This window comes from Melanotaenia boesemani, chromosome 4, assembly GCF_017639745.1.
Source record: "Melanotaenia boesemani isolate fMelBoe1 chromosome 4, fMelBoe1.pri, whole genome shotgun sequence".
Classification (NCBI taxonomy): Eukaryota; Metazoa; Chordata; class Actinopteri; order Atheriniformes; family Melanotaeniidae; genus Melanotaenia; species Melanotaenia boesemani.
Genome location: NC_055685.1, coordinates 17,094,445 through 17,121,066, shown reverse-complemented (window position 1 = coordinate 17,121,066; position 26,622 = coordinate 17,094,445). Strand labels below are relative to the sequence as shown.

Sequence of the window (26,622 nt, the reverse complement as noted above, 5' to 3'; positions counted from 1 at the left end):
ATATATCTAACAATGAGCTGAATGACAAATATTCTTCATCAGCAGGTCAGAACAACATGAGAAAAAATTGCTTTATGCCTAGCTCCAAAGAGTTATGGGAAATGACATGAGAACACTGACAAATGATTGAGATTTGGTGCAGATGTTCTCTCTGGTCCAGTTGGACACCTGCCACGTGACCAGATGACACATTAATGCATTTGCAGAAAGATCTGTGTTGAGACGTTGTTAATACTCCACAAGACAGACCTGAAAAGAAAGAAGCCGAGTACACAAGGGGGGGAAAAAAAATAGATGTCCACACACTGTACCTCACCTCAGCAGCTGCTTGGTGGTCATGACCTGACCTGTGCATAGCACCCATTAATAGCTCTATAAACATGAGTGTACAGTGCACATGGAGGGCTTATAGTGAGAGGGAAATGAGGACAAAGGCCTGAATCTGAACATAGTTTTCATGCAAGCAAGACTAAAACTCTTATATACAGAGGGGTTAGTGTCACTTGAGAGGAGTGAAGAAAATGTTTTACAGAGTGCCTCGCTTCACTGTCTCTCTCCATCTCTCAGAGAGAAGGGTCACGATCATAAATGGTTTCTTTACGATTGCAGCAGCATGTCATGTGTGCATCCTTTTGTGCTCAAAGTTAAATTTGTTTAGGTTTTCCAGTGAATACAAATGTTGCCGGACAAGACCCAGACATATATCTACTAATGGGTAAACAAACAGACACACATAAATACAGAAAGCAAATGCATGTTCACAAAAATAAATATGTTTTTAAAAGAGATAAAGCTCTGAACTCTCCCCCAATAAAAAAGACAAAGATATCAAAACGTGAGAAGTTTAATAAACATACAGAAGAAAAACTACAAACAGTGCAAAAAGGAAGCAGGTATATATAATTCAAAAGGATGAGAGAAAGTGGAAAAAAGATGGATAAACACATATGTGTTTACAAAACTAAAACTAATTACTGATAATATGAATCACAATTTTTTTTTCAGATCAAAATAAACTTTTCTTAAAGCCTGAAACAGAAGACTTCAACACTTTCTGTAAGTAGCAAATTGTGAACCTCAAAATGCGATAAACTGTTCATTCCTCAGCCAAACATCACACATTTAGTTTTTGGACTCTTAGTGGAAGACCTTAAAACTTAATCCTGCATGGTAACAGAGCTTTCCAAAAAAGGCTTATTTCATAGGTTTTTGGTAATGCAGGTTATAATTACTTTTTAAACAGTGTTATGAAGAATCTCAAGTTTAATGTTGCTTTTGTCCACTGTGATAATATGTTTATATTACATTTAAAGCATAGAAAACAACTGTAAATGTTTAAAAAAGCTCTCATAACTTATTGGGTATTAGAAAAAAACAAGGATGGAAGAAAGACATTAAAAAGCCACTGTGAAAAAAGGCAGAATGGGGATGTTAGTTCTGGTTCTTCACGGCCTTAGCCTTAGCCAGAAGTCCTTTTACCTTTAAGAGCTCAAATATTGTCCAAAAAGGTTTATTACGATCATGCGCCAGGAGTCAAAATCTCACTTGTTTTGTATGGTCACTGGCAGAAATAATCACGATTTTTAATCATGTGATGCCCAGGACTGCCTTGCTCACACATCAAAAGCCACATTCAGTTTCTACTAAAACAAACAGATGCACTGATTTATTTATTTATTTATTCAGTTTAATGAAATATAATAACGGTAAGGTGTAAAAACTGCATTTAAATTCCACTCTGAGGTATCACCAAAATTATTAAAATCGACACATTTCTTAATAAATTGTACATGCATAATCAGACAGATTATGTTTAACAGTTGTGTGTCCTAAGGCAAACACAGTGCTCTTTAGTAAGGCTCATCAAATTATGTTAATACTATTTATCTATTTTGGACACTAGATAATTTTACGTGTATAAACTGGAAATACTTCAGGTGCTTCAGTGTAAGATATAATGAGGACAGCCATGTAAATCAAACAATGTGTCTTCAGGCCATCCTTAGAGTGAGTGAGGCCATCTAGAAACTTGTCCTGCCAAACTTATGAGTGGGATACAGAGAAGATCAAAAGCTTTTTTTCTTGTTCATAATGTACTGCTGAAGCGGTAAATTAGCCAGTGTCTGAGCCCAAGGCATGCGTGAAACCAGCAGCACACGCCGGCCTGGTCGCAGTAGGAGGGGCATCTGACTGTGTATGTTGGGAAATTCAGGACAAAGGTTGGCAGAGACTGGGTCTGATGAATCACATGATTCTCAACAGACTGCTTCCTTTATACCTCTTCTCTATGGCTTTGATCTAATCCGAGTAAAGTGGTAATAGATAAGTGTGAGCATGCTGGCTGCTCACCCACGTGCTGTCTTTGGAGTTATAGCCAGTAGTGTGTGTTGACCTACCTGCTGTCTTTTGAGAGTGCTTTTAGATCTGTGATGGAAATTCTTGTCCTCTGGCTTGGGATCTGACCCTCGAGTGGAGGCCTGGTCAGAGCAAGGGCTAGACGTCTGAGCTGCAACGTCAGCCTGCTCCGACACCACTGCCTGTAAGAAAACAGAGTGCATGTGTCTGTGGTAGTGAGACAGAAAATGAGACAGATGAAAGTCAGACATGTGGACAGTCATGTGAATAAGAATTCTAAGGTTTTATGCATCAGGACATAAAATAAAGTCATCTGGTCTGTACCTCAGATGAACAACAGCACATGACATGTTACACAGTGTTATTATTAATTTAACACAAACTAAGCTAAAACAAAAAGGTACTCTCTGAAAAACTAGTACACTGTTAATGCTTCAGTAAGCTCCAGCCAGGTTCTGCTAATCAAATGTAAATGATTGATTAGCAGATTAATTTACAGGCTTCAACTATTATGTCTAATGTTAAGGTTTATGACGGTACAACTAGAAAAAGGTTTGTTTTGTTTGTAAAGGTTGTCAGGAGAAAGGGCCATCTCTCTAAAAGAACATGGCAGCACAACTGCAAGTTGCATTATTTTAGACATCTAGAACAATGTCCTTTGGGCAGATTAGACCCAAGTGGAGATGTCTGGTCATGCACAGCATTACATTTGGTGAAAACCAAACACAGCATATCTGTGCAAATAATAGCTGTCAAGTACAGTTTTGGAGGGCAAATGATTTGGGGTTGTTTTGCAGCCACAGGACCTGGACACCTTGCGGTCATTGAGTCAACCATGAACTCCACTATATACCAAAGTATTCTAGAGTCAAATGTGAGGATATCTGTTTAACATATAAAACTTGTCTGACAAGCTTTATATGTTTATATGTACTCCTAAGAACTTGATAACACCTGTTTTAGGGTAAATTCTGTTTGTATATAAATACAACAATTTGGCTTTGTAAAGTTTTTTGCGTGCCTATAAAGACACTCACTTTTGGACTGTTTCAGAAAGTTAAATTCTATTGCTAGATGCCCTTTACATTTTTTAGATGCTTTGCGTATGTTCTAATTGTGACATTTATGTTCACTCATTTACACATTCTTTTGCATTACCTGCACATATTCATCTTTGGTCTTAAATTATCACTAAAAAAATTACTAAAACTTGAAAAGAATAACCTTTTCCTCTCACTATCAAAAACATTTCTGCTTAAAAAAAACAAATAACTAATTGAAGCCTTTTAAAAAACAAAGGCCTTCACGAATGTGTTACACGGGGAGTCCAGGTCAGGAACAAACCAGGCAGGGTGTCATCACCCTTTTTCCAACAAGTCCTGATCGCATTATCAGAAACCTGGCATCTGGGCGTGACCTTGTTAACTGCCAGGGTAATCAACTTTAACCAAAAGGGAGGAGAGGGGATGATAAATTATTAGTGAGGAAGATTTTGTTCATGTTTTATTAAATTGGCCTGTCAAAGGGGGCTGGTCAAATTATCTAGGGCCTCGTTTATTGGAGGCCGGCCATATTGGCGCATCTGTTACAATTATTTATAATTTCCAGGCAGGCAGGAGGACGGAGTGGGTTTTTCAGCATCAGCCACATAAAGCAATTTAGAAATTAACTGGTGTGGGAGTGTCTGACTTTTCCTCTTGCAATCTCTCTCATTCCCATCCTGATTTTCACTTAGCAGAAAACGGAGAAAAGGGGAAACTGAAGGAAGGGAAAAAATATATAAAGGAAAAAATAAATATAAAACAGGCAGCTTAGTGAGACTAACAGACAAGAGAGAATATGAGACTAAAAGAAGAGAACATACAGGTATTAAAATAAGTACAAAAAAAAAAAAGAAGTGAGAGATTGGGAAGAGGCTGAGGGAGGGAGAGAGAGGAAAAAAACTGGTCTCGGTAATTACTGAACACGATTAGGTTCTTGGGGGAACTTGTCTGGCACTCGCGGCCCTCGCTGGTGAGGATGCGGCAAGCAAGACCATATGGAGCGAGGCTTGTGATTGTGCTCCCTGAAGCTCGTGACCCGTCTGCTGCTGAGCCCTTGAGCTGAATTTGAAATGAGACTTGCCAGGCCTAATGTTCTACACATGCACCATTTATGCCACAAAACAAATCTGATCACTGTTAATTATGGAGTAGCTGTAATCAGGAAGGGCCCCTGCCACACATATGCAAAAAACAACCATGACTGCATGCATACACAAATGAATACTAACACAATCACGCTCACATATATCTGTAGAGTGTGAACATATGTGAAAGAGATTGAAGAGAACTGAGAAGTGAAGGCTACAAGGTGCGTACTGTCAACTAAGCAGGTGCAGTTGATATTCATGATGGTGGTTTTTCAAAGAATGTGCATGTGCATATATGTATAAGCATTTGCGTTGACTGGTAGTGCATTAGAAAGGGACAGCGTCCAGTGCGTAGGATGTAGATGCATGTGTGTTTTCTTAGTGTGTACACGGTCTGAGTCTTCCCACACAGTTTGTTTGACCCGGGTGTTTAAGCTTGAACGAGAGCGCATACGTCTCTGCAGCAGCACATGACTGTGCTTCATTAATGAGGCGGGCTGTGCTACACAAAGGCTCTCATCTAATGAGAGCAGTTGAGCTTGTAAAACACACCACTGGTGTCTATGTCATTAGTATGTTTCTGGCCCTGGACACAGCCAAGCTTAAAACACACATTGTACCAAAACACATGCTGACAATAATGTTTGATGAAACAACATGCATAAGATACGATGCTGACAAAAACAATGATATGCAGCTGAATATTTGCTAACTATAATTTTTTATGCATCATCTAAATTCCCAGCATAAACACATTACTTCTAAATCAAGAAGTCAAACTACAAGCTGCCTGTAGCAATGAATGTTAGATATTCTTTGGTAGAAAAATATCAAACGTTAACTTTCCTTTACTTGTTTTTTGATTGAGCAAAGCAGAAAGGGCTACAAGTATCTTCATGTTGATTTAAGGTGAAAATCATACAAAGGTTGTAATATACTCCTTAGTGCTTTATTTACTCGAACAGTACGAGACATAACAAACTTCTGTTTTGCTAAAAAAATTAAAACATGAAAAGAACTGATTTGCTAAAAACAGAATACAAAAATCAATAACCAGTGACCGACAAGATTGTTTACTTACTTTTAGCTCAAAAGTAAAGGTGACCAGGCAAAATGGTTGGTTCATTTATGCAAGAATGTGTCTGTACGTGGGCCTTTAATTATATAACCAAACGTGTTTCAGTAACATACATAAAAATACAAGAATAAAATGTGGTTTTCTTTTAGTTCATAAAAAATAAAGATTAACCTGTCCAGCACAGAGGATGTTTCTGCTGAAAAACACACACGCACACACACAAAAAAACAAAAAAACAGAAAATACAACAAAGAACAGAGACAAAGTTGGCTACGCAGATTCAAAACTGTCCATCTGTGGGCGAATGTGTTAATATAGCTGCGTAAACAGTCAATTGATACAGGTGCGCTTTCCTTTCAGATCCAACTCTTCTGGAGTAAATGTGGATGCTTAATGTTCCTTGTCCAAAGCTGATGAGAGCATTTAAGGGCTTTGAATGACTGCCCACACCATCAACAACTTAGCACTCGTTCAGCTTGGTGATGCTTCCAGAAAACCAGTTCTCTTTAATGGATTCTAATGTTGGTCTTTAATCACTGTTCAGCTCTGATAAGAGCCAAGAAACAAAATAGTGTAAATACTTTGATGCAATTTGGACAATAGCTGTAAATGATTAAATTTTCACTCTAGATAGTGGCTAGCTTTTCTTTTCTTTCCAGCCACATATAGTATAATGGCAACCAACCTAATCAGTGGACAGAACTTGTCTAACCTGGCTGTTTGTTCAAACACTTTATAATTAATTGACTGATCATTGCAGATCATTTGAGAGGAAACAAAATGCCTTAATTCTATGCTCTGTGTCCTTTGTTCCCCAGGTTCTGATCTGCTAGCAGATATAATTTTAATTTTAAGATGTTACCTCCAGCTCTTGTAAAGTGATAAGCTTAACAAAAAATGTGGTTGACTGAACTGAAACTCTGTTTTAAAAAAAAAAAAACGCTCTAAAAAGAGGAAATTATCATAAGTTCTAAAGAGGACTAACTAATACAGAAGGTGAAATTTCAAACCAAAAGTCTGGTTAAGGTTTCTGTAAAGAGCTAACTTGGTATAAGACACTAGAGAACACAATCAATCTTAGTGGGTAGCATGTAAGTATAACACACAATGGATGTTATTCCTCTCTCTTACCCTCCTCCTCTTTTCCCACCCCCACCAAATATACTGTGGGAGGGGTGTTCAAAGCCATCGCTCTGGTCCATATTCAAATGAGCGCTGCGTCTCCCTTCTGCACTCCTGTTGTGATCAGCACTTTGATCACCTCCAATGGTAACTTCCACCAAAACATTTAAAATTAAAACAGAATCTGCCCTAACAACCTGAGCATTGGAAATTTAACAGGTGTTCGGGAGGAAGTTGTTACAGAATTTACGATTATGTGCTCGGATACACACATCTTTTAGTCAAGCACGTATTCATGCAGGCATACATACCCACAACCTGTCAGTGAAATTATAGAGAGGGAAACAGAAAGCCCTCCTGACTGAGTGCTACACCTTGGGATACCTGATCTGTTTACTTTGATGTCAACAAGAGAGTTTTAAAAAAAAATCAACCAGATAGCAGCTACAGGTATTTAATAAACAAAAGTTATTCATTCTTAGTGCTGGTTTTAAAAAACATATTTCTGTAATTACTGTTCAGCTGTGTTTCCATACTTCAATCTGCGTTGCAAATGGAAAAGGGGCTGGCGTCTAATATTAACACCTGCCAAAGGCCAATGGCACTATGATTCTGTGTTTGATGGATGAATATGTTGAAGTGCCAAAACAAAACAGCCAGTTGATCATTTAAAATTGCAGCATTGTGTATTTGTGTACTTTTTTTTGTTGTTTTTTACTAAGACTTATTCATCTCTCACTAGTCACCTAACATGAAAAAAGCAGCTCTTACTTGATGCTTTATGCTCCACACTGTCAGCTTTTGTTTTTAGGTTAGAAGGGGAAAATATTTAAGAGCAATGATGTAATTCTGGTGTTATCAATTCATAATTTAGCAATGTTGTTCCTCTTCAAAAAGCAGTGGGTGCAGTGCATCTACTGTGTGTTAAAACACACATTTGCTCACTCATACATACAATCTAGCAAACATACATGCTAAAACTACACTAACACAGCACTAACTGCATCTCCTCTAAATGTAGTATTAATTACTGGAGGAACACTGCAGTACTGTATTTAATTACTGACTAAATGAACCATTTATACTTTACTCCTGGTTTAATTAACCGGGTTAAGTGAAACAGGGTAATTGTAACTCACTTAGCATTTGAGTTGATATCTTTTGACTTCCACAATCTGGTGGTTTGGAGTGGGGGGTCAGCAATTTCAGAACATATCAACCAATCAAATTAAATAATTACAATCTGTAGGGGCCACAGACATTACTCAGCTGCTGCAAAAATATTATCATAAGCTTTGATAGGATGATGTTAAAACTGAACCCATTCATACCGCCATGTTATCAGAATGAGACTTTGTCATTCCCGTGTAAATGATAGGTTCACCTGTTACACCTGTGACTAAGAGAAACATATAATTTGTGCTTTTTTCCATGTCCTCTCCAAATTTTAGTAACCACATGGCTGTTATGCAACAAAGACACCAAATGGACATTGAAGTGGGGTTATAAAGAAAAACAGGTCATGTTGTGTTCTCCACAGCATTGTCTACTTGGTTATGTGGAGTCCAGTGGTTCAGTCTGTGAAGAAGAATTTCCCTTCGGGGGCAATAAAGTCTAAAGTCTAAAGTCCAGTCTAGAATCTTTCATATGCAAAGACAATTATGCAAACCACAGGCATGCAACTGTTATTGTTACAGCACTGTAGATGACAAGTCCCATATACCCACACTACAGAGGCATCTGCAGACATATACATTTATCCTTTTAACTAAATTTGAGATATTTGCAATATCTACTTGTACTTAAATTCTGTTAATGTTTGTGTAAAGCTATGTCTGAGATTTGCTTCAAAATATGTGCACAGTGACACTATGTTGCTTTCAGTGAATTATGGGGCCAAAATAAAAAGCTTGCACTGCTGGTGTAGAAGCTAATACATGTACTCATAACACCAGCGATATTGGAGTTACACTAAGGGGATTGATTCATTGAAAATATTTAACGTGTGTGCTCCATCATAATGATGGCAAGCTCAGACTCGCTACCAACACCTACCTCTGCAGTTGCTATGGTCCTGGGAGTTTTTATAATGTTTCACAGCCGAATGTTGGGATGAACGGATAAACTAGCGAATATGTCCAAACTGATTTCTTTCATGGTCTTCATATTCCCGCTGCACTGACATCACTGGTACTAAATCAACTAAGGCCTGGTACACACATAAGGATTTTTTTAATCTTATGAGATTTTTTATCGGTTCGAGACCTCACATGTGAAGATAAAAAAATCAGGCATTAAACAGTTTTGATCATACTGTGTGGTGTTCTAATCACAGAACAACACACACATAACGATGCTGTCCTGCAACTGATCTACAATCTAGTCCTCCGAGACGGACACCTCACGTGACCAAACATCATCTAACAAAAACGTAGAAGACGAACCATAGCAACAACCGGCAAAAAACAAAGAGGAAGACACATAGTAACAACCGGAAAACACAACACCCAGCATGGAAGAGGTTATATAGGACGAGGGAATGATGGTGGTCTTGGGACTATTGTTAACAGAACAAGCCAGAACTGAAAAAATATAACAGACTGGAGATGGAGTGAACACGGACTTTATTTACTTCCTTGTTCCAAGCCAGGTTGCTCTCTGATTGGGTACATTCCGGCTTATGTCACCATCTACACAGTCACAATTCATAAGTTGTCGGCTTTCTTCACACATATGAAGATATCGGGTCGTAAATATTGAACATGGGTCTCGGCTATGACTTATTTCGGTGCGGATTATCAGGACAAATCTGCTCATAACACACCTCAGACCAAATGATAAGTGTACAGGAAAATCTTATAAGACTCATGATAATCGGGTGTTTGCCTTCCTTGGTCAGCAAAATCGGGACAAAAACAGCCCGAAAATCCTTATGTGTGTACCAAGCCCAACACACACACACACCAAAAACTCTGACCAATCAGTCTTTTATGTTTAGTCCAATAGTCTGGTGAGCTTAGCTTAAATTTGGAAAATGCAAAATAGTTTGTATCTGCAGTACATTGCACAGAGCTTCTCAGACTGTCTCTCCTAAAATTCCGCATGCATTTTGATATTGTAGTACATGCCTTGTGGGGCAAAGGCCACAAAAAATTGGAGAGTCCACCCCCGGTGTTTTGTTAACCCTCTGATGATGAAATTTAATTCACTAAGATCCCAACAGGCCTTCACATACTCGTTAGTGTTGAAAGTAGTAAAGTAACACTAGTGCTACTTAGATCAACTAAGTGTGTGGTCCAACTACACCTATCTCCATATCCATAAGATATAGTAAAGGTCTCTAGGGCCTTGGAGTGATGGTTCAAAGGTACTGAGCAAAAATCTAACTCCTGTTGACTGGCAGATGTAGAACTGTAACTCTGACATCATCCTCAAGAATATTAGTGGGTTCCAATTAAACCACTTCTTCAACTCTTATCTGTCTTTCCTATTCAACAGGAGTGTGTTAAGATGAGTTCAAGTTACTTCGGAGGGAGAAGAAAAACAAGACTGAAAAAGTAAGCAAATCATAGAGTACATGTGTGCATAGGTCTGAGAGGAAGAGAGGATCACATAACTGACTTAAAAGACAATGGGGCAAAGAGAGACGGGTAGACCAAGGGTGAACTAGAGTTATATCAAAAGAATGATGATACCACTCAAATGTAAGTTGCTGCTGGGATATGACGATTATTAAAGTGCCTGCTAATCCTCATTGCCATCTCTTCACCTCATGACAATTACACACTAATCACACATAAGCGTCTGGCACTAGTATCACAATATAATGTGTTTACTATGTAAGTAACAAGACAATACAGCCACATATAGACAAGCAAACATATTTTGTTTGTCTATAGCCACTCAAATGTAATGTGTCAAAGTTTAAAATGTTCTTCAGTAAAGCAGGCATTAACAGACAACACTCCTTACCTGGAGTTTTTATGAAGATAAGAAAAAGCAAGGGTGTTTGTGGTGTAACTGGTAGTGAATGAGAAAAGAACTTACCATAAAGTTTGTTTGTCTGTTTGGTGAAGGGTTAACAGCTATGTGCTGAGCCTGTTGCTGCCACTGTTGTTGTTGAATCTGTATTTGTTCCTGCTGTTTCTGTAGGAGAGCCTGGAGTTCTGAGATGTGTTTGTCTTTCTGATTCAACTGACTGCCAAGTTCCTGGTGACTTTGACGGAGCTTGGCCTCACTAGACAGGAGACCCTGGTAGCATTGACTCAGTTCCTTGTATAGCTGTTTACAAATACAAATAAAACAGAAAGGTTGGAAAAGCAAGGGAAAATATAGAAAGGAAGGAAAAGAGGCAAGGACATAGTCAAGTCAGTTGGACATGGTTGATGTCAAAGAGGGAAAAGACAAAAATTCTGTAGACTATGGCAATGTTTTTTCCACTTTTAATTCTGATGTAAAACATCTGTGAGCATCATCAAATTAAAGTAGCAAAACTGACTTAAATCTTATTCAAAATTGCAATACACCTATATTTTCCTACTTAAGGAGTGCTGTTTATGGTAGAAGTGTGGTAAGTTGGAGAACTCGTTCACAGTAACAGCTGTAATAGAGTAACTAGGTTACAGTTTGCCTTGAAATGATTTGCCACAGTGGCTGAAGTGACTTGGTGGACTTCAACAATGTGGCTTTAACATGTGTTTGCCAAGAATACCTGCTGATAAGAGGTGGTGTCAGCAGTGTGAGCCTCTTCTTGGTTCCTCAGGACTCTTTGTGTGTCTAGGTTGAGTCCCTCCAGTTGCTTGATCAAGTGGCTCTGCTCTGCTGCGTGCTCTGTGCTCTGTCTGTACAGAGTCTGCACTTCTGCAAAATCATGACTGAAGAACACACACAAACATGCATCTAGAACATGTTATGCAAAGTCAAACTGAACATAAGCATATTTCATATTGTAACACATTAACAAAATTTGTATTCAGGACCAGCAATGTACAGAACAAAAAAGAAAACAAATAGACAAATATAATAAAAAAGGATAAAAACAACATGTTTAAAGTGTTTAAAAAGGCTATAAATAGCATGATGAGCAGCATGAATCAAGGTGCACTTGGCATGGAATTAACCAGTCTAACCACCTCTGGGTAGAAACTGGTGTGAGTCTGGTTGTCCTGGCTTTAATGCTCTGCAACCTCCTGCCTGAGGGGAGCAGGTCAAACAGTCCATCAGCTGGATGGGTGGAGTGCTTCATACTGTTGCCTGCACTGTTTCTGCATCTGCTCACATAGTCCTCTATATATAAGGAAGACAGCAGCAGGTGATCTTTTGGGCAGTTTCCACCACCCTCTGCAGGGCCTTCCTGTCAGCAGCAGAGTAGTTCCTATACCAGGTGGTAATGGACAATATGAATGTACTCTCCACCAGACACCTGTAAAAGGCCTCCATCACTGAGAGACTGAGTTGGCCTACTTCAGCAGTCTGAGAAATTAAGGCATCGATAGGCCTTCTTCACTATGTAGGTGTTGGTTAGGTTCTACTTCAGATTGCTAGAGATGTGGACATCCAAATAGATGACCCATTTTTTGCAGAAAAAAAGATTGTCTATACAGACAAAAAAATGAATTTTGACAGGAATTTCCTTCAACATGATGCATTATAAGTAGCGGCGAAAATAAACACATCTTGATATGATCTTATTACATTTCTTTAAACTTATAGGTTTCTGTTTAATGTATAATTTTGGATTGGAAAATAACATCAAAAGTACAAAAAAAATAAAATATTAAAATTATGATACATAAGAAGGTAAATATAATTCACAATCAAATTACATCAATATATAATCTTCAGTGCCCACTGAATGTAAAAACATACTAACCATACTAATCATAAAATTACACAAAAAAATTATATCTAACATAATTCTTGTTAATGAAGTTTTTTTTTTTTTATCAGTCGCTTCTTTTCTCAAAATATCAACATTAACTGCATGAAACTAAACTTTTTTAATTGTGTTGTGTATTCTATGGTGGAATTACCACAAAGTGCTCCTGTTATTTGTAAGGACAACATAAGAAAATTAATGGTATAGCTAAAATTGTAAGAATGGTCTATACCTTTGATGTGACTGACATGTCAGAGTGTCTCTGGCATTAAAACAGAAAAGTAGTTAAAAAAGGTTGAGATTACCTCTAAGGCTCCTACAGTTCTCACAGTTTTTATCATATCGACTAAAGCTTAGCCAAAGCCTGCCTGTTTCCCTTTTCTCCCTCTTTTAAAGTACATCCACTATGCAGGGCTTATCAAATGGCTTTAGGTGAGCCAGAGTGGAAGAAATGTGTGTCACCCCCAAGCCTCACAGCAACGAGAGCAATATACTGACTCGTCAATGCAGTAACCCATGTAAAGTGATCCACTTGACATACATTGCCTAGCCACAAAAAAAGTCACCACCTGGATTTAACTATGGATAATTACTGTATGTGCGATTATCTTTCAGCTGGCAACAAGTTACTTAACCCCAACTGATGCAATGAGTAGCTTCTCCTTTTTTAAACAACCATATGGAAAGACATCCAATGGTCGTGGAAAAGATGTTAGTCTGATTAAGGAGGGTCTAATCACTGGCATGCATCAAGCAGAGAAAACATCTAAGGAGATTGCAGAAACTGCTAAAATTGGGTTAAGAACTATTCAACACATCATTAAAAACTGGAAGGATAGGCCTGTGGGGGCAGTGCTATGATCTGGGGTTGCAACATTATGTGCCTAAAGTATGAGGTCAGCTAATACCTGAATATACTGAATGACCAGGTTTTTCCATTAATGGATTTTTTCTTCCCTGATGGCGCGGCCATATTCCAAGATGACAATGGCAGGATTCATTTGGATCAAAATGTGAACGGGGTGGTGGAGGGAGCATGAGAGAACATTTTTACACATGGACTGGCCACCACAGAGTTAAGACCTGAACCCCATTGAGAATCTTTGGGATGTGCTGGAGAAGGCTTTGCGCAGTGGTCAGACTCTGCCATCATCAATACAAGATGATGGTGGAAAATTAATGCAACACTGAATGGAAATAAATCTTATGCAATTGCTGAACCTGTTTTTTGGTGGGGGGCCAGGGAGTCTATCAACACTGTACTGATCTGTACTTCCTTTGAGTAATTAAATACCACAAATAACAATGCTGCTAAAGTTGATGGGGCTCACCGAAGTCGATCAAGTTGCTCCTCTTTTGTTGCTATTTCCCTCTCTTTAGAAGAAAGCTGTGCTGCTAGATTGTTGCTGTGTCTCTGCAAAGTAGACAAATCCTGACAAGCACTGTGCAGTTCCTCCTCCAGAACCTGGTGTCAAGACATTAACAATAATATTTAACAGATTTCCAAAGTTAGAAAAATGACAAAAATAAATCAACAAATAAAACAAACAACTGCAAGAAAAGGCCAAGTGTTATAAAGTTTTAAAGAGTCTTTCGACAACTTAAGAAATCTGTATTAGCTTAATAGCTATGCATTTAATGAATATATGAAACCCTTACTTTTAACAAAATATAATAACCCAATATTTGTATCTTATCCATGAATGCATGGCCAAACTAAATGAATAATTCCTGGACAAACCTTTGCTATGTTAAATTTGTGGTATGCATACCCTGGGCATTCCATATTCTCGATTACCATCTTTCAAATCAAAGTCTGATTCCAAAAAAAATGAGGAACAGGTGGACAGTCCAAGACTGATGGATGTGTATACTAGTTGCTGTGCTCCTTTCCGGCCAAGCATAATTACTCAGAAGTCCCTCACTTATTCAAGACTTTCTGTCTGACCCTTTTTGAATTGGAGAGCTATGTGTTTCATAGTGATTAGTCTGTAAGAAAAGATAGGAATGTGAGGTTCTTTTGTCCTTCAACCCTAGCACTGGCAGGAAGCTGTCTTCTGCAAGGAAAAAGAAACAAGCTCCATATAACAATGGAAAAAGGAAAAAAAAAACTTTAAGCACTGTGATCATGATTTAATTGGCTGAATGGTTCAACAGCAATATTTTAACGTTTGATTGCTTTATTTCTCATAAGATAAGGAGAGGTATAGAACCACAATGACAACTAAAGGATTGTGAGATAACTGCTTGTATCTGGAGAGAATGATTGGCTAAAAAGACCATTAGAACTCTGTAGCCCACACATACCAACAATGTCACAAAAGTATCTTTCTGCTATGGTCAACTCACATTATTTTACAACAAAAAACCAGAGAAGATTTTCTCCCCTAAGTTATATCAGAATTTTTCTTATTTTGAATATAAGTGCACCAGTGTTGTTTTCGTCAACAATGACAAATTTATTTCGTTGACGAACCTTTTTTTCACGACGATAACGAGATGGTGACGAGCTAAAAATGGCTCTCTGATGACGAAAACAAGACGAGACGTTTATAAGATTTTGTTAACGAGACAAGATGAAAATGTTCAAGCGCTGATTGTCCGACATTAAAAATACACAACATTTCTGCCTACTGTGAGTGCAATCTGTCAGTCAGCAATGCTGCTGCACCTTGGCCACGGCCACCACCAGACGTGCTGCACGCACACAGACAAGCATTCATTCATAGATGAATCATGGTGGCAGCTTCGACGAAGGGGTTTGGTGGAAGCGACGAAACGATATATGGACATTTTTTAACTATAATCCAACATAATTTCACTGGCAGACCAGGTCAAGTTGAGCAAATGTTCCTCATCCTTTGCTCATATTTTGGGCATGTGTATGTTCAGGGTGGATTATTGAACTTCATAAAATTCTCAGAAATAAAGCCACAGTTACCAAAGTAAGGATGTTGTTGCTCTTTGCTTTTTTAGAGTAATTGATTCCCCAGTTAGCAGTTTATCTGTGCAATGCATAACCCTAAGTAGATCACAAAGTATTTGCTGTTGAAACCTTCTAAGTCTAAAACCATTCCTTTTAATTTTGTATTTATTGATAAAAATAACCAAACAACAAGCTCACAGTGTGTTGTTATATGTTGACCTTATAGGTCAGCTATTTTCTTGTGTGACATTTTTGTGTGATACACTAGGGCATCAATATAAAAATAAAAGGTTTCTGCCCAACAGCAATCAAGTATAGCACAACAGCATTGCATCCCTGTTGATGAGAAAGTCTCGGCTAAAGCTATCAATCTGATAAAGGATCTTGTTATTATGCAAAGCTTTAAGGTTAACTTGTTTTATGAATTGCAATACTTGTTATAACCTGTCAACCTTGATTCCACTTTTATTAATTTTTTATCTAAATTAATTTGTTTAGAGACTAATACTTTGTTATTTGACTAAAACTAGACTAAAACCTTTTTGAGTTTTCGTCAATTAAAACTGGACTAAAACTATCAAACTTAGAAATTACTAAAATGTGAATAAAACTAATAAACATTTCGTCCTGAAGACTAAAACTGAGATGCCTGCCAAAAACAACACTGAAGTGCATGTAAATGTATGGGCTTTGGTACCAAGATTTTTTTATATTCACAAGCTGCGGAGGACAGGGTGTGAGGGATCAGAGTTCAAGGTTTGTGCATCTCTGACTGAACTTGTCCCTGTGCTCATACCTTTAATCTGGCCTGGGCGGTATCCCTGTGGTCTTGCTGACACTTGGCCTGCCTCTGTTTCTCCTCCAGGTCAGCTCTCAAAGAGGCACAGGTAGACGTTAATCCCTCTTTCTCCCCTTTAAGAGCCCATACCACCTGCTGCTGCTCTTCCTCCTTTTTACTGTACTCTGTCTTCATTTCCTGGACAAAAAAGGTGTTTTTGTGTGTAAGCATGTTAGCAGGGGGTCAACAGGGCCAAATAAACAATAGTGACAAAAGAAAAAGAAAAGTAGCAATTCAAACTGAAATGAAAAAGAAACCTGTGGAGATACAGGAGGAGAAATAACCCATGGGGTGAGGGTGAAATGAATGCATAAACAGTGGTCTGGCTTTCTTGTAGGAGCCCTTTGCATAGTTTTTTGATTGACCAAGGTCATCTGTGCTGTATGACTAGGCTTTCACAACCAGGTGTTAGTTGGTATGGGTCAAGAGGTGCTGCAGGAGCTGGGCTCTTGTGGGTACAGGGGCCAGTCTGTCAGCTTTAATGACAGGTCCTAATGAGAATGGTGTTTGATACAAGATCCATTAGACTCAACCCAGGTATCCTTTGATGCTGTCCCCCACGATTTCTCGCCAAGAGACCCCACCAAGACTGTAAGGACCATTCCTTTATTAATTAATCATAACCATGTCCCATCTAAGCATAATTAGGGAGAAGCCACACCATCACATGAACACTTTTCACTTTCACCACTGAAGGAGGCATTAAGTATTTATATGCAAGTTAACAACCTGCTTTCCTTTGGCTCCTTCTCTCTATCACACACACACACAGACTTCCCACTTTAAGTATTCTCTGTTGTCAGTAAAAAGAAGGAAAGCTAAAAGCAAGAAAAGGATGAGGCAGAGTAAGGGTGAAAAGGCGAGAGAAAGACACAAAGACACTCAGATTTTGTGCAAGAGGGCTGAACAATCCTCACTGTCCTCTAAATGATTCAAATGCCTGAGGCTTTAGCCACAGGAGACTTGTCGTGTTTGATGCCACACAGAAAAGAGACTTTTGAATCTGTGGCCCATACTGTCACAGAAAATTTGTTCCACCAACCTTAAGTTCCTGACTTTTATTGACCAGTTGTTCACGCAGAGTTGTAAGCTCCTTCCTCATTAAAGCACTCTCCTCTTCCACTGTCATCCTCGTTTGTACCAAGCTGTTTATCTCCTGCTGCTGCCCTGTCACTTTCTGGGGCAGATGGGGTGATACAGAAATACAGCAGAGCACAACACAGTGAGTCTAGAAAAAAATGGAGTTCAGGTTGCATTACAAATTATGGCCTTGAAGGACTGACATTGTAAATAGGGTGCTAGATAAAGCCAACTAGAAAATGTCATTACCCTAAATTAGATCAATGTATAATTAATGAAGAAAAAAAAAGTCACACAAGAGAAAATAAGTGACACATTTGAGAATTTTTTGGCAGCTTTCAAGAATAAGCCACCACACGCATTTATCCATTAAGATCTAACTTATAATTCTTAGACCTTTTAAATTCAATAAGGTCAGAAAGCTGATCAACGATTTAATTAAGAATCATTAAACCATAAAACTAGCAAAGATACAATGATTTCATGACCACCCACTTCTGATGTTGGTTGATGTTCACTTCCAAGTTGTTTTTTTTTTTTGTTTGTTTTTTGTTGTTTTGTTTTTTTTTGTAGCCTCTGTGGCCTCAGTAGGAAAAGGCTGGCTTCTCATCGCTGCATCAGCTGAGGTCTGGCATTGGCTAGTAATCCACAGCCTTCTGTGGTTACACCCTTTCAAATAACACTGCGTTCTGGGATAGAATTAATTGCCATGTTGAGGGAAATTGCTTAGACATATATCCAGATAGTGGATTTAGCGTTCCTTGCTACTTCTAGTTTGCCACGCTAAGAATAGAGGGGGCTTTAATAGAGATTTATAGTGGAGAGTAGGATATGAATTCAATGCTGATAATCAGATAGGCAAGAACAATTTGAACCCCAGTGGCTCTCAATAGATAGAGGAGAAAAATTAGGCTGGTATCACCAAGTTAAGAGGTTTGGGACAGAAAGATTAGCTTTTGGAAATTTACTGTGTTCTTCAAAACTGAAAGCTAGTTATCTTAAAAAAGCTAAAAGAGAAAATGGTACATGAGAAAAGAAAACCAGGAAGTAGAAAAACATCATCAAAATGAAAGAGCTGATACATTAGGAAAAATTTGACATCTCATGTGGACTCAGCGGACCATCACATCTCCCCCAAAAAACAAGGGAAAAGCGATTAATCAGCATGTTAGTATGGCTCAATACTGTAGAGGAGATGATTACTGTCAGAGGGACGAATGGCACAGAACAGAATTCAGCACTGCAGTACATGTATTAATAAGCTTTTCAAATAACCTGCAACAACACTGAGAATTCAAAGCTTAATCTGGTGATGGAAATACACTGCAATGATTCTTATGCTTCTAGTTATCAAAACAGTGTTTTTTGACTTGTCTAAAGACAGTATAGCCCACTGTTTGATTCTTTCTTTTATTGTAGATAGAAATAAAAATACCATTGAACCTTTAACTAAAACACTGACCAAAACAAAAGATCACTGATACAAATCAAGAGAGGTTGTGCTTCAGTGCTTTAAAGCCCCAGTTCTTGTCAGATACGTGTTACGTCTTGTGTTGGTTGATTTAACCTTTTTTACTGTCCTCAATGTAAAGGCATATGTATTAAAATTAAGTTTTCTATAATCACACATCAGCTGGTCCTATGAGCCCCTTTAATGGCTGCTGAGGAGAATAATGTCAAAAAGCATCGCCTAGCTGATGACTCCATTGAAGTCGGTCCCATTAAGGAAGAACACTATTCTGGATGAGGGATGCTAATGAAGGAGACACAGATGCTTCAGTGAAGGGATGATGATATAAAGTAAATTACATTAGTGATGTTATTATCATTAGCCATCGTGCCAACAGTAAATATTACTCAAAAGGTGAAGCAAAAAATTAGGCTAAAAAAGTGATATGAAATAAGCAATTTTATGACTTTCACAAGTTTAACCGGGAATTGTTAAGGGAATGTAGCTGATAAAGGTTAATAAATGAAAAATTTTCTTCTGGATTTTTTGACAAGGTCCTGAAGAAGGTCTTATATTTTCAGTAGCTCTGCTCAAATTAATCACTTAGTCAATTTCTGTAAAGATGATACATTTACCATAAAATAATGGATTTTAAAGTATACTCTTATGTCTCAAAGTTTGTTAATCCCAAAGTCATACTGTACCTGTTCGAGTTCCTGTATCTTGTAGTCTTTGGACTGGAGGATCTCCAACACTTTTCTGTCCTTAATCTCAGCTTTATGTTTCTCACTGAAAGCAGAAAATAAATAATTAAATAAAACAAACTTGCCTTGTTTGTATAATTTGAACATTATACAACTATTTTAAAAATGTAAAAATTTCAGATTCTTCATAAAGCAATCCTCCATTTTTCTATTATTTTAATTTAATTATGTTTAAATCAGTGAATCTTAAGAACTATTTTAGGTGAATTTAAAGAAAAGGTTGCTCACAGTCCCTTGCAGTACTAAAGGTAGTAGCACAAAACTCTGAACCTTTTCTTGAGCTCACTAACACTACTTTTATCATAATGAACTTTAGGGAGACAAAAACAAGGCTTCAAGTGGGGACCTGTTTGTTTCAAGGCCACCAGGGACGCCCATTCCCTTTACTCATCACTTGCTCCTCGTGCACCTCCCATCTTTGAGGCCTACTCCGTCATCTCTTTGACTCTTCTGATCAGCCCGCTCCCCTGGTAGACATTGAAATACGCATCTGTTGTCCCTGGAGGGGCTGGAGAACAGGCAGGCCTAGTTGCGTCTCCTCATATATTGGGCTGTGTTCCCCATGTCCTGAGCAACCAACCAATCACTCTACAAGATCTACACAGTAAGGGGAGGGTTGAATGGCAGTTCCCAGTGGGCACCAGTGCTTGACTGGAGTCGACACAATTACCATGTCAATATCCTTCTGTGCATCAGGTGATACAATACACATACACTCTCTGGGTGCATGTTCCCCCACCAGTCTCAGTGTACCAACATACTTTGATGGGTTTCCTAAGGGGCAAAATGGAACCTAAGAGAATGTGAAGCAGGAATAAGAGGAACATAGGAACTCTGTGCATACTGCTGCACTGTGTTTTACTTCTAAGTTCTTAATAGGCAAGTTTAAGGAACCAGAAATTCTGATTACAGTTAAATCCAAATAAAATAATTACTAAAACTTTTAGTACCAGATAAACACTCAAGCACAGTTTACTGGCATTCAGATTAAACAGAATAATGTGTTAAAACTTCAGTGATGAATAAATGACCATTTAAAGTCACATTTTTTTCCTCCAAGAGGAGTGGTACCTTAATTTATCTAAATGTGCAACATCAGGCAAAAATCCCAAACCTCTGTCTTCCCTGAAAGTTCCCATGCCACTGTTTTTCAATTGGCTTAGCCATGCAGCAAAAGAGGTCTTATTCAATCTTACAATTTATCCAGTAAAGACAAGTATTTGGCAGGACTGTTTCAACTGTCCAGCATTTGAGCAGCAGAGGAAGAGTGTTTTCATTAAAGGGGTTTCCATTGTTTGAACTGCGAGACTAGGGATAAGAAGGCTTAAATCAGCATCTGCACCAGATTCCATCATAACCCCTGTAGAATGGCCAAGGTACTTTTAAAAACCCCTTGAACGACTTTCACACATATTTTTCTTCACTTGTGAGATAAAGTGATGTTCAGCTGTTGAGCTTCTAAGGTGGCAATTTGAAAGATGAATCCACTCACCGCTCAACCACCAAACTGACAGCCTGGGTCAAGTCTGGATTTGCCACTTGCAGCCGTTTCCACAGAGACCACACAAACTCCTTGTCTGCCTGTGGAAAATAAAGGATTTAAGAAGTCAGTAGATATTATTTGTAACTGAGATATTTCTTTTGATTAATCTGATGATACATATGATTTTGATAAATCCCCAACAGAAAAACCATTAACACATCACAGCTCTTTTTACTTAAAAATAAACCATTCGATAGGATTCTCAGTGACATTAGCATACGACAGTAGGGGTAGTTAATCAATAATTTAAACAACTTGTTCAAAACAGTTTTTTATCTAGCCTGCTCTAATCCTGAGCCCCTCTTTGCAGTAATCTCCATCACTGAGATGTGACCTTCGACTCAAGGGGAGCGAGCATTGACACTTGTCATTATGCACTATTTATGACTGGGGAGAGCAAGGATCCAAATCAAAACACAGCGGTCGAGCTTATATTTTCTTTATTAATCATTTGCTCTCCGGATATGTTTTCTACCACAGCTCCGAAGTAACTAGCCCCAAAGAAACTCAAAACTGATGACAGAGAGAGTCATCTTCAAGTAGGAAAACCCAGCCAGCCCCTGACACATTTCCAATTCAAATTGTCTTGCTGGTTTTTCAAACATTTTTAAGCTATATTACATTTAATGAGGGACATCTAAAAACTACATTTTCTGACATTAAAAGACAGAATTATACCAAATCGACTTAATATAAAATTATCTGATAAATTATGTTCACATCATCATAAGATAAAAGTCATCCCTCCCACTGGAATCTACTGGTCTCCAATTAGTACATGAATTTTAACCCCCTTTTCAAAAGTGTCTAATCAATTATTTACTAAAATGGCAGCATCAGACCTTGATAAGGCCATGAGCTGAACATATAAAGTGGAAGGACTTTACTTTAGATCTCTGTCTCTGTATGCATCTGTGTTGAAGGGGTGTGTATACAGAAAGGGAAAAGGGTAAAGGGGATGGAGATCTCATAAAAATCAACCATGGAACACAGCTAATGATTACATTAAGCGGCACGGTTTACTTGAAATATGTGGTCTCCCTCTGACTGGCCTTTGGCTGCCATTAGTAGTTCCACTGACAAGTGTTCAGTCAGGACCCTCATCAAGGGCTCTTCTCTACCGTATGTGTACTTAAAGATGCAATGAATATGTGTTTGATGGTCACTGAATTATTCATATGAATCAAGATACTGAAACACCATGGGCTAAACATACCACAGAGAGCCACTGGAATTCAGCACACATTAGTAAAATTAGCATGGTCTAGCAGGAACATTTGCCAGCTGACAGATGAGAGTCTTTGTAGTTAATGGCTGTCCTGAAGTACATCATGCCAGAGACTTAAGACATCAGTGGTATTCAAATGTCACAATTTAAAAAGTACATGGTACAACTTAAGGTCCTTATTAGATACACAGAATGACTGATGCTTTGCTCTGGACAGGACCACCAAGGATGGCTTCCATGTCAGTTCTATAAACAGCAACTGTTCTACATTAAACAAAGTAAAGTGTATTGTAAAAAAGACAAACATTTCTCAGTAACTGTGTTAGTTTTCCTCTTTTAACAAACTTTTTTGTAACAAAGTATTTTAAACATAAACATATCTGTCATATCTAGTGATTTTTTTTATTAATCTATTTCTTTGAAAATCACAAAAGGGCCACAGAGTAGCTGAGCTGGTTATGTGATCACCACAAGTACTGTGTGGAGACGAGTTCCTTGCTGAAGTAAGTCTATGTTTAAGTTCAGATTAATGGAACATTGCAGGAAGTCACCCCCTTTCTCTTCCTGCCCTCCTGTTGCTTTTAATTGTATAAATACATATGCCTCTAATATAAAGACACAGAGAGAAATAAATCATGTATAATACCAGTAAAGTAGAAGCAAAGTAAAGTATTTAACTTGGAAATAAGTATTTTACTTATTTCCATTTAGTCACTTTGTACTTTCACTTCATCACACTTGAGATTTTATCTACCACTCCAATAAATATATAATTTACTTGTTACAATACCTGAAGTAAATCTCACTTCCAGCAGCTACCACTTCAACACACTGCTTACAAATTGATGTTACAACCTCAATTTAATCTTATCTAGTAATGTCACAAGCAGAACTTGATCAGTTAAAGGACTAAAGCCAGTACTTTTGCTGTAGAACTTTAACTACATTTAACTGGTAATGGAGTATGACTACCTCTTTTACCAAAGTAAAGGATGTGAATTGCTATCCACTGTGAAAAAAATGTTGGAAATATATGAGTGTTTATATGGATGTATATGTAACATGACTTACATGAAGCTGACTTCAAAGTCAAATCAAACTTCATACACAGGATGAATCAGGTAAAAGACACAAATGCTTTAAAAGAAATTTGCCCCATAATAAATGCTGCTGCCCAGGGTGTCACATGGTAAGTATAGTCTAATAAAAACTCTCATTTAAAACTGTCTGGTAAACTCCACAGTTGTCTGTCTACCCATATAGTATAGTTGTATAAATATACAAAGTAAGACATGCTGGGTCAGTTCACTCATGTTATTAGACACCACCTGGTGGTGAGTATGCAAGGACTCCCTAAATCACTGTATTGCAAAGTGAAAATGAAAACTTCTCAAATCTTCTTGTGAGCTTTCTGTGTCTGTATGTTCTACAATTAAAAGAAAGCTTGAGAATGTTACTTAATTGATTATTTCTTTGAGCATCACTATGCCATTTACAGAATTTACTTTTTTAACAAAATAACTACAACTAAATATGTTTTATGCACTTTAGTCAACTCAGTAACATACTCACAGAGGGTTTTTATTGTTTCATTTTAACTAACAACATAACAATTGAAGTCCTAAGGAGTAATATAATTTGTATTTTTCCCTCACTAATTGTCTTCATAATTGGAGGAAGAGTCAGTTGACTAATGCTGTGTGACATGCCCATAAGGTCCTTATATTTACAAATGTATATTTATAATGTATTTTAAAAAAATAATATATATATATATATATATATATATATATATATATATATATATATATATATATATATATATATATATATATATATATATATGTGTGTGTGTGTGTCATGTGAGATTTAGATAACTGAACTTAAAAAGTAATGACACCCATAGAAAATAAGTGGTTTGAGAATGTTTCTGAGGTATTGGGGACAATAATCATATAGCTCCAGTTGCTCCTGAATTTCTAAAAAAAAAAAAAAGAAAAAAGAAAAAAGAAGTCATTCAGGTATTTAAACATGAGCCTTGTTTGAAAACAGTGAAGGTTTTCAAAACAGGTCAAGTCAGGATTTTCAAAAATGAATTTAAAGAAAAAAACTGTCTTCAAGGGCTGCACAACATGGCAAAAAAGAAAAAAAGTTTTTACATACTAATTAATCTTTGTCTTGATCAGAATGTAGTTTGTTAATGCTGGTGATTTTAAAAGTTTACTAATAATGACTGCAAGGGGACTGATGTCTTTTGCTATGAATTATGAAACTGATGTTGTAATCACTTTGCTTTGATTTGAATAATTTTAATATATGATGGAAGCCAGGTATTTATTTAATGCCTTCTACTGGTGCATTGGATCACATCAGTCTTCATTTTCACGCATTCTTTCAGTTGTGTTTCCTGTTTTGGCATTCAGTAGCTCGACAAAAGTTTGCACATTGTATTAATCTGTTCTTTAGAGAAGAGATTACTACAGAGGAGCGTGCTAAGGGATACACAGCTGGTTGACGATCTAATTTTGAAATCATCTTATTGTTCAGTCTTACTGCCCACTAAAAGTTTTGTTTCTCAGGCTTATAAAAAAAATTCAATATGCAAACATAAATATGTAAAAACATCAGAAAAGTTAAATAGTTCAGTTCAAATAATTATCTTTTGTCCAGTTTTTTCATTACTTGTTAATGAAAAACATATTTTAAAGGTCTGGAAATTGACAGTGGGACATGAGTGTATTAGAATGGAGTAACTAAACAATGTTTGTCAGAAATAGTAAAAAGAAAAAAAATCTTGGGAGTAAATGATGTAGGCAAACGTCTGCAACATGAATATGCCCTAACATTTTTTTTTTTTTTAAATGAGTGACCAAAAAAATATACATCAATATTTATTTGTTGACCTATGGAATGTAGTGACAATGCATAAACAATGACATTATAATGAGACACAGTACTCAGCGACATACAATTCAAAACTGGAACAACTGTTGACACGAAACACATTAAATGCAGTTTCTGTCATCAGCAAAAGAAAAATGTCACCAGTTTTGAGCAAAGAAAATAAAAAAGAGACCTTAACCACTTTTGTTTGTTAGAGAAATCACGCAATCTCCAGAGACTGATACAACTACTGTGCACATACATACCTGGCATTGCATCAACTCGTCTGATAAATTCTTCACCTCCTGCTCCATAACTTCAAAGCGAGGATCGTCGTTGGAGCACATTTTCGTTCCTAGAACGTAGACACGTCAAAGTTAAGGGCTGCTAATGAAAAAGACGACAGACAGTAGACACAGACCGATGGCATGGTTAACTTAAGAGGAGCTTTTTGGAGCAATAACACTGGGAAGGTTTTTTTCCCCAATTAGTCAGCTTGTTGACGTTGCATACGTGTATTCGGCAAAAGTTAATAAATGCGACAAACTCCCGAGGTTTTTCTCGAAAACTACACACCAATTAAACTTTTCTCTTACCTGTTTCGGTAGGTAGCTAACCAGTCAGATGTAGAAACTAGCAGTTAGGAGTTGATAAGTCAATGCTACTGTAGCTAACTTAGCTAACAATGGCCACTTAATGTTTAATAGTCATATTTTTCGCTATTTACCCGATGTTGACAGTTTTCCACAGTGTCAGTTATGCAAATAACGTCGCGACATGATTCATATGGCCTTACATTCATTACCTATAAGGCCATTATTTAGTTTTATTCTACGTGACTAAAAGTGTCAGAGCGGATGAAAACGCGAAGTAACCACGGCGACGCATTCTTCCTTTCAAACAAGCCCGCTGTTTTCCGCCTCTGTCCCTAAACATCAGACCAGTTTCGACGTTTTACGACAGTAGTCTTTGCCGTACGGCAGTATTTTCTAAAAAGTGAAAAAATTATATCATTACTGGAGACAGAAACACTTATTTACAGTTATCACTTGTGTGTGAGTAATGTGAACAATAACAACAGAAGTATTACTTAAATGGTCATGTATGGCCTTTTATAAGTTACAAAATGAGCTCTGGTACAGTTATGTCTACTAGAATATACAAATAATGCTTTTAATAATAAATGCATTATCTGGCATATTTTTTTAAAGAACAGAAACAAGCCAGCAAGAAAAAAATTAACATAAAAAATAAAAAAAATCCCACCATGAAATTTCAAAAGGCCAGAATATTTTTCCTGGAAACCTTTCATGCCCTGGTTGTGACTTCTCAGCTCATGTCTCCCA

General features: G+C 37.5%; 1 protein-coding gene across 2 annotated transcripts in view; it reads right to left on the bottom strand.

The window, feature by feature from the left end:
• The window catches only part of cntln (centlein, centrosomal protein), an 87,730-nt gene extending 61,574 nt beyond the window's left edge, over window positions 1–26,156 (bottom strand). For both annotated transcript variants that reach the window (XM_041983866.1, XM_041983867.1), the window contains exons 1-10: window positions 25,873–26,156; window positions 25,543–25,631; window positions 21,115–21,203; window positions 19,563–19,647; window positions 17,371–17,505; window positions 16,287–16,466; window positions 13,896–14,029; window positions 11,398–11,560; window positions 10,734–10,967; window positions 2,397–2,537 (exon numbers count right to left, since the gene is read on the bottom strand). In XM_041983866.1, the coding sequence (XP_041839800.1) occupies window positions 2,397–2,537; window positions 10,734–10,967; window positions 11,398–11,560; window positions 13,896–14,029; window positions 16,287–16,466; window positions 17,371–17,505; window positions 19,563–19,647; window positions 21,115–21,203; window positions 25,543–25,623 (1,242 nt within the window). In that variant the 5' untranslated portion in view covers window positions 25,624–25,631; window positions 25,873–26,156. The remainder of the gene's footprint in view (window positions 1–2,396; window positions 2,538–10,733; window positions 10,968–11,397; window positions 11,561–13,895; window positions 14,030–16,286; window positions 16,467–17,370; window positions 17,506–19,562; window positions 19,648–21,114; window positions 21,204–25,542; window positions 25,632–25,872) is intronic.
• Between the last annotated feature and the right edge of the window lie 466 nt (window positions 26,157–26,622).